The 8966-nt window shown below is 44.7% G+C and overlaps 1 protein-coding gene across 5 annotated transcripts in view; it reads right to left on the bottom strand.

Moving 5' to 3' along the window:
- Window positions 1-661: 661 nt before the first annotated feature.
- The window catches only part of LOC135978811 (uncharacterized), a 22600-nt gene continuing 14295 nt past the window's right edge, over window positions 662-8966 (bottom strand). For 2 of the 5 annotated variants that reach the window (XM_065579576.1, XM_065579575.1), the window contains 2 exons: window positions 3588-4561; window positions 662-1358 (listed from right to left, as the gene is read on the bottom strand). In XM_065579576.1, coding sequence (XP_065435648.1) covers window positions 3620-4561 — 942 coding nt within the window. In that variant the 3' untranslated portion in view covers window positions 662-1358; window positions 3588-3619. The remainder of the gene's footprint in view (window positions 1359-3587; window positions 4562-8966) is intronic. The other 3 variants (XM_065579578.1, XM_065579577.1, XR_010596175.1) reach the window with 2 other exon arrangements.

Raw genomic sequence — 8966 nt, 5'->3', positions numbered from 1 at the left:
TGGCTTTGAGTAGGGGATTGGACTAAAGGAATTCCTGAGGTCGCCTCCAACACTCATCTTCTATGAGTCTATGACTGAAGTATGTGGTTACAATCTACTTAGATAGGAAAGGTAACTATTAATGCGTAGGTCATATACGGGGGAGGGTTGTCACCGTTTTTCCATCAGTCACAATTGTTTCTGTTTATATCGCTATCCCTTGTTAAAAAATGTCCTTTTGTTTCCTAACTGTACTCAAGTGCTGTGTGTGATACAGGAGCAGTGGTCTAGAGTAAAATTAGTAACCTGGGGCTAGACCATTGCTTTGGGTACAGAGGATCTGGATTTCCCTGAGGATTTGAAGACACTCAGGCGCGACGTTGTGTCTACTATCAACTGTCAGGGCTTATGTAGCTTAGAGGAGGGTGCTTGACCTGCTGACCGTCTGGATGAGTTTGGTCGCTAACATCCAGCTGACAAAGTGGAAGGACGTAACAAGGAGACCCACCATCCTCAGAACCCTGAGACGGTCACGATATACCTGTACAGTGAGCCACATGTCAATTGCGCACAGGGAAGGCACCCCATAGCGGAGTTCCCTGAATCCAAATAGACCTAAATCTCTGCCCTATGAAATCATGGCACACGTGCTCTTTCCGCAGTGAAAGCATGTAAAGGATGCAAGCTTTCTGTGATAAATTGGTCACCGAGAGCTGCTGTTCTTTTCTCAGCGCTACTGTATATTTGAAATGCTACCGAGGAAGCTAGGGTGATGACTGACACGAGGAAAATTGTTTGCCAACTCCACTGCCCATTGATTCATTGATTACAGTCCCAAAGAATACCTGGGTTAGCTGGACACTAATCATCCTTCACTGTTTGGCTCCAAAGTTTCAGGAGTCAAAGACAGAGCGCGAGAGCGTCTTCAGATTACTTTCCTTTTCTGTGACTCACACACTGTTGCCTTGTGGGGAACAAGGACTTTCATGCAGTGAAGAAATGAGGGGAACCAATGAGGCAATGAGTATGTCGGGCTCCAAATTCAGATTTCAGGATACATGAATGTTGAGAGTGTCTGATGCTATGGCAGAACAATTAAGCTGATGGTGCAGTTGCTTCGCTGTAGCACTTCGTTTGCAGATGCTCTAAGCCAAGGGGTGAGAGCTTGCCCATCTGCTTGATTAGTCCACCCCTGCAAGTGGCGATAGCTCCGCTGAGGTTAGATGCTCTCCGTCGACATACCGTTGTCTTCACAAGAAGCTAGGGATTTGTCAATCCTCAGTAATGTAATTAGACTGATTAATGGCTTTGGTGTAGACTAGATGTTGGCTTTCTCTTGTGTTTTATTGATTTCCATCTCTTCTCTATCTTCTCCTACTCTGAAAGATTAAAAAGTATGAAAATATTAGAAGGGTGCTTTTTCTCCTTGTGCAAACTTTCCCACATAGAGGACACACTTTGTGCGACACATATGACAAACAGAGCAAGAGGAACACCAGTAATGCTTCGAAGCTACATAGGGACAAGCAACTCGAGTGGTGGGTTCCAGTTCTTAACAATGGGGAGTCAAAGAAATCTGACGTATGAGAGTTTGTGATCTTTGCAAATTTTAGTCTTAAAAAGGAAAAGGAAATGATTGGTGAAGTTATTGATTGACTAGTAAGAGATAACTGAAGAGTATGTAATAATTTGAATTATATTGGAAAACTGAAAGTTTCCTTGTTTTCTTAGTTGTTCAGGAAAAGATGGCTTATCTTGAAAAGTTAATTTATTCAATTTACCCCTGTAGTGTAAGGAGTTCTGAGAGAAAACCTCACGCCAATGGTTGGAGTGGGGGAATGTGTGTGTGTTTAAGAGACTATGGCCGAGTCTTCTATGTGGGACGTGACTAGCCATTGCCTCAGTGTCCTGGTGTGTTTGTGTTCCTCATTGGGAATTTAAAAAGACTTGAGTAAATTTTCAAAGGCACCGTTAGTCAGTGGGAGTTGGGCTCCAAGGGTGCCTTTCAAAACACTACCCCCTACAGTATTAGGTAATCTTATTAGTTTCTAGCGGCTAATGCAGAACCATTCCCTAGTGCTTTGTCCAGTTTAGCTTTAAGTTACTCAAGCAGAGGATATGCCGTGTTGTTGTAGCTGTGTTGGTCCCAGGATATTAGAGAGACAAGGTGGGTGAAATGATATTGTTTATTGGACCAACTTCTGTTGGTGAGAGAGACAAGCAGAGGAGTCAAGCAACAATTGAGTCGGTGTCACAATCAGGACATGTGCGGGATATTCAAGTTACATTCAGCCTCAGAAATGTGTTTAGATCTGTGAGTACCCACAGTAGTCAAAAAAAGGATAGGACAAGATTTGTTTTTATGTAGAGGAATGTAAATATGAATGCACAAGCAGCTTCAGTGTCTCTAAGTAGTGACAAAATTACTACTGTGGTGTACCAATAATTTAATCAGAATTGTAAAAAATATTTTAAAATATAAACCCCAGCATTCATGCAATGTGAAGACTGCACGGTTCATTATAAAGTCTGACAATGCAAAGCAGAAATTGCAGTTCCAACAGCAACTTTTATTGCTTGATTTGAAGCAAGGCTGAATTATATAAATTAGAGGTTTATCCAGAAGAATAAAAGAGTGTGGTTCTCAAACTATTTCACATAGCTAGCCTCTGAGTGTGACCCCCGCCCCCTTTATAAATGAAAAACACTTGTTTACATATTTAACACCATTATAAATGCTGGAGGCAAAGCAGGATTTGGGGTGGAGGCTGACAGCTTGCGACCCCCCCATGTAATAACCTCACGACCCCGAGGGGTCCCGACCCCCAGTTTGAGAACCCCTGGTGTACACTATATTTGCATTACATGGTACATATGAATCTTTTACTATTCCTCTTTGGGGTAAAGTATTACTGCTCATTACAAAAGGCACATCTTTTTATGTCTTATGCTGCACAACAGCTGATTAACACTGAAGTTGGACCCTTTTTATTTCTAACTGTACAATTGTCCCCTACACTTTCCAAAAACTTCCTGGATTGTCTGTGCACCACTGTATTGCTCTCCCAGCAGATATCAGGGTGATTAAAGTATCCCATGAGAACCAGGGCCTGCGATCTAGCAACTTCTGCTAGTTGCCAGAAGAAAGCCTCGTCCACCTCATCCCCCTGGTCTGGTGGTCTATAGCAGACACCAACCATGACATCACCCTTGTTGCTCACACTTCTCAACTTTATCCAGAGACTCTCAGGTTTTTCTGCAGTTTCATACCGGAGCTCTGAGCAGTCATACTCCTCTCTTACATACAACGCAACTCCCCCACCTTTTCTGCCCTGCCTGTCCGTCCTGAACAGTTTATATCCATCCATGACAGTACTCCAGTCATGTGAGTTATCCCACCAAGTCTCTGTTATTCCAATCACATCGTAGTTCCCTGACTGTGCCAGGACTTCCAGTTCTCCCTGCTTGTTTCCCAGGCTTCTTGCATTTGTGTATAGGCACTTAAGATAACTCCTCAATCGTCCCTCTTTCTCAGCATGAGCCAGGAGTCCTCCCCTCTTGCGCTCTCCTGCTTGTGCTTCCTCCCAGGATCCCATTTCCCCACTTACCTCAGGGCTTTGGTCTCCTTCCCCCGGTGAACCTAGTTTAAAGCCCTCCTCACTAGGTTAGCCAGCCTGCTGGCAAAGATGCTCTTCCCTCTCTTTGTTAGGTGGAGCCCGTCTCTGCCTAGCACTCCTCCTTCTTGGAGCACCATCCCATGGTCGAAGAATCCAAAGCCTTCTCTTCGACACCACCTGCGTAGCCATTTGTTGACTTCCACGATTCGACGGTCTCTACCCCGGCCTTTTCTTTGCACAGGGAGGATGGACGAGAACACCACTTGCGCCTCAAACTCCTTTATCCTTCTTCCCGGAGCCATGTAGTCTGCAGTGATCCATTCAAGGTCATTCTTGGCAGTATCATTGGTGCCCACGTGGAGAAGCAGGAAGGGGTAGCGATCCGAGGGCTTGATGAGTCTCGGCAGTCTCTCCGTCACATCGTGTATCCTAGCTCCTGGCAAGCAGCAGACCTCTCGGTTTTCCCGGTCGGGGCGGCCGATAGATGACTCAGTCCCCCTGAGGAGGGAGTCCCCGACTACCACCACCCTACTCCTCCTCTTGGGAGTGGTGGTCGTGGAACCCCCATCCCTAGGACAGTGCATCTTTTGCCTTCCAATCGGTGGAGTCTCCTTCTGCTCCCTTCCCTCAGATGGGTCATCTAGTCGACTCTCCGCATTAGTACCTGTAGAGAGAACATGGAAACGATTGCTCACCTGTATCTCCATTGCTGGTGCATGGACGCTCCTCTTTCTCTTTCTGGAGGTCACATGCTGCCAAACCTCTTCACAATCCTTCTGTCCCTGCTGCGCCTGCTCTGAATCTTCAGAACATTGTGGCCGTAGAAGCATCTCCTGACGTCTGTCCAGGAAATCTTCATTTTCCCTTGTGCAACGCAGAGTCGACACTCGTTTCTCCAGCCCTCGAACCTTCTCTTCCAATATGGAGACCAGCTTGCACTTTGTACAGACAAAGTCGCTTCTGTCCTGTGGAAGAAAGACAAACATGGCACAACCTGTGCAGGTTACAACAGCTGATCGCTCACCTTCCATATCACCGTCCTCTTAAGAGCTTCCTCAACTGTTGCAGGAACTACTCAGAGAAACCTGCAGATGAAAGCCTCAGTGCGCTCTCCCTAGGCAAACTCCCGCTGTTAGCCTCTGCTGTTCGCCGCTCAGCTGGTTCGCTGCTGACTGCCCTTATATATCAATCAGGCCCACTCAAGGCCCACCTGGAACAAAGCACTCCCAATTCACACTTTTCAAACAAACAAGCAAGCAAGCACACGGTCAAACTGACCAACTGTCCCAGCATTGAGCTGGTCAGGCCAGCTGAGATTTATTGTTAAATACCAGAGAGCCCTTTGCTATCTGGCACTGGGATGCTCTTACAGTCACAAGTACATGCTGTAAAATTAATTAGCTTTTAGTATTGCAACTTAAACCATAGCACGAATGCATATTTTACCAATACAAGTGTGCCATTCCCACAAAAGCGTGCTAAAACCAATAATGCTGGTGCACCAAAAAGGAATTATCCGACGTGTATTACACAGAAAGGAAAGCAGCCAAGAATTTCCAAAATGAATTCTAAATTTGTTAGGGTCTTGTTCAATAGCTAGGCGATTACTAGAATATATTTTTTAATTTACCAGTTATGAACCAAAAATTAGTAAATCCCAAAGCTTTCAATAGATGTTTATCATAGCCCTAGGGGGGTATGGGGCCCAGGACATAGAAACTCTGGGCCTATCTGCCAGGGGGTACTCCCACCCGGATCCACCCAAGGCCCCACCCCACCTCTTCCCCACCAGTTCTGCCACTTCCCCCTCGCACATTGCACCCTCGCTCCCCCCTCCTAGCACCTCCAGACACTGCAAAACAATTGATTAGCAGTAGGTGCTGGGAGTCAGGGAGGGGGAGGCGCTGATCGGCAGGGCTGCTGGCGGGCAGGAAGCACTGGGAAGAGGAGGAAGTTGGTGGGGGGCTCCTCCTCACCCCCCTCCCCCGCTCTCCTTCCTCTCCTCCTCACAAAGCATGGGGCCCCTCAAAGCTCAGGGCCCGGGGCGGTCGCACCGATTTGCCATACCCTAGGGAGGGCTCTGGCTGGAAGGGACCTCAAGAGCTTATCTAATCCAGCCCCTTGCGCTGAGGCAGGGCCAAGTAAACCATTCTACACCATCCCTGACAGGTGTTTGTCCAAGCTGTTCTTTAAAACCTCCAATGATGAGGATTCCACAGCCTCCCTTCATAACCTATTCCAGTGCTTAACTACCCTTATAATTACACAATTTTTCCTAATAGCTAATCTAAACCTCCCTTATCGCAGATTAAGCCTTAGTTCTTGTTCTACCTTCAGTGGACATGAAAAATCAATCACTGTCCTCTTTATAACATATTTGAAAACTTATCAAGTCCCCCCTCAGCCTTCTTTTCTTGAGACTAAACATGCCCAGGTGGGTTTGTTTTTTTGTTTGTTTTTCAAACTTTCCTCATATGTCAGGTTTTCTAAACCTTTTACCATCTCTTCTGGGCTCTCTCTACTTTGTCCAAGTTTCTTGATGTCTGGCGCCCCAAACTGGACACAGTACGCCAGCTGAGACCTCACCAATGCCTAACAGAGGGGGACCATTACCTCCCATAGCTTACATACAACACTCCTGTTACTACACTCCTGAATTATATTAACCTTTTTTTGCAACTGCATCATCATTGTTGGCTCATGTTCAGTTTCTGATCCACTATAGGTCCCAGATACTTTCTGCAGAACTACTACCTTGACAGTTATTCCCCATTTTGTAGTTGTGCATTTTGATTTTCCTTCCTATGTATAGTGCTTTGCGCTGGTCTTTATTGAATTTCATCTTGTTGATTTCAGACCAATTCTCTTAATTTGTCAAGGTCATTTTGAAGTCTGATCCTGTCCTTCAAAGTGCAGCTCCTCAGAGCTTAGTGTCATTTGCAACTGTTATAACCATAATCTCTGCTCCATTATTCAAGTCATTAATGAAAATACTGACCAGTACCAGACCCAGGACAGATCCCCAGGGGAGCCCACTAGGTAAGTCCTATTAATAAACTACTCTGAATAAAGCAACGGAGGGTCCTGTGGCACCTTTAAGACTAACAGAAGTATTGGGAGCATAAGCTTTTGTGGGTAAGAACCTCACTTCTTCAGATGCAAGTACATCTTGCATCTGAAGAAGTGAGGTTCTTACCCACGAAAGCTTATGCTCCCAATACTTCTGTTAGTCTTAAAGGTGCCACAGGACCCTCCGTTGCTTTTTACAGATTCAGATTAACACGGCTACCCCTCTGATACTCTGAATAGGATTTTTCAAAGAGTTATGTGCCCACCTTACAGTAATTTCATCTAGATCACATTTCCCCAGATTGCTTATGAGAATGTCATGTAGGAATGTATCAAAAGACTATTAAAACCAAGATATATCACATCTACTGCTTTCTCTCATCCACTAGACCAGCGTACTGTGGTTTAAAAATGGAAAGATTTGTTATATTAATGAGTCATCTACATCAGTTTATCCAAAGGCAATTAAAGCTATGATTTTATGGTCAACATTACACATACCTTGAAGGTAAAAACCATTACACCATTGTACGCACAGCTGGCAACATTTTAACTCTAAGGACTTGTCTACACTTAAACTGCTACAGTGGCCCAGCTGTGGTGTGTGTCGGCATAGACACTATGCCAATGGGAGAGGTTCTCCAGTTGGGGGAGGTGGATTACTTAGGCCAAGAAGTAGTAGCTAGGTCAACAGAAGAATTCTTCCATCGAATTAACTCAGTCTACATCAAGGGATAGGCCAGTGTAGCTATGTCTCTTAAGGGTGTGGATTTTTCACACCCCTGAGAGATGTAGCTATGCCCATGTAAGTTCCCACTGTTGACTAGCCCTGAATCTTTTTCAGGGATCTCTGACTGCTATAAAATTGTGGCCTGGGATTGGAACTTTTCAAAATCTGGTTAGCCATGTTTAATTCCTTGTGCTCAATGTTGGCACCAGGGGGCACTACTACCCCTGAAATGGATCTTTAATGGCTCCCATTGGAGCAGATTACTGTCATACCAATGAAAGAGGTCCACAATAATTATCTTGCATGCACAGCAGTTTATTGAGAAGGAATTACACAAGAGGTAAAGGGTTACATTATGCACATAACTCCTATGTTAAACATTAAGAACTATACGTTAAGAGCTATACATTCCTCTTAGCGAGCCTCTCTTTCACAAACATACACAAACAGGCCCTGCACTAGCTTCACGCAATCCCTGCTTCGCAAACAGAGAAGGTGGTCACCAATTCTATGGATGGCTTCTTCTCTCCAGGTCTGGTCTCCTCAGCCCTCTGGTCTGTCTTGGATTCTCTGGAGGCAAGGCCTTGGCTGCCTGGAAACCCTTCTGGTCACAATCCTACTCAAGCCCACAGAGCAGAGTTTTGGCTACTCTGTCTAGCAGTTTCTTCAAGCGTCAATTAAGGAATCCCCAACAGTAATTTAATTGGCTTGATTTTTATACTTTTTCCTCAAAGGATTCACATGTCTTAAAAGCATGCTCAATGGGAATGTGGTTATTAATTTTTTACCTAATACTTTAGGAGAAGTCTGCAGAGTGGTGCCAACTGAACATTACCCCACATTCACTCCCTGATGAATCATTCACTTTAGCCCCCTGTGTGATGTCTTTCTACAGGGTCAAGATACCCCGGTCAGCCCGTGCTCCACTCAAGATATTCTACACGTGTTGTTTGCTTTCAAATGGACATATTTGCTGATGCAAAGATCAGTATTCATCATACACGCAGCATGGAGCCAGTCAGTTTCACTTCTGGCATCTGCCGGATGCTAAGAAAAGGATTCTTCTCCCAGAATCCTCTTTCACAGTTCAGTCATGTCAAGCCATGTTGTCACCGTTCATTCAGTACAGTCACACCAGTATGGCACCATCCCAACACTCAATACTGTAGTGTACACGATATTCAAAAAATACACACACAAGTGTATTTTGTAAGAGCAGAGTCTTACATTATTAATCCCTCACCACAGCTTGTGTTATTATAGCTTCACTGAGAAGTGGAGTGAGACCACCAAGTTTTTGTTGTTGTTTTTTTTTTTTTTAAAGAGATGTGTATTAAATAAATTCTACTGTGCTCAGTTTTTCAGGTGTGCAGTTGCTCACTTATAAAGGTTCAGTTCTTAGATCCATAAGACAAACAGGAATCAGCAATCAGCATACTCATTGAAAATTAAGATTTGTGTGGCATGGATTTAACACCGCAGACCGCAAGTGCATGAAGTAAAGGAAAAAACTGACACACCCTATTTCAAAGACACTATTGTGCAGGAAAGCTTTCAGCATCACTGCACCA

The sequence above is a fragment of the Chrysemys picta genome, unplaced genomic scaffold, assembly GCF_011386835.1.
Source record: "Chrysemys picta bellii isolate R12L10 unplaced genomic scaffold, ASM1138683v2 scaf458, whole genome shotgun sequence".
In the NCBI taxonomy this organism is placed as follows: domain Eukaryota; kingdom Metazoa; phylum Chordata; order Testudines; family Emydidae; genus Chrysemys; species Chrysemys picta.
This window is presented reverse-complemented; position numbering and strand designations above follow the sequence as displayed.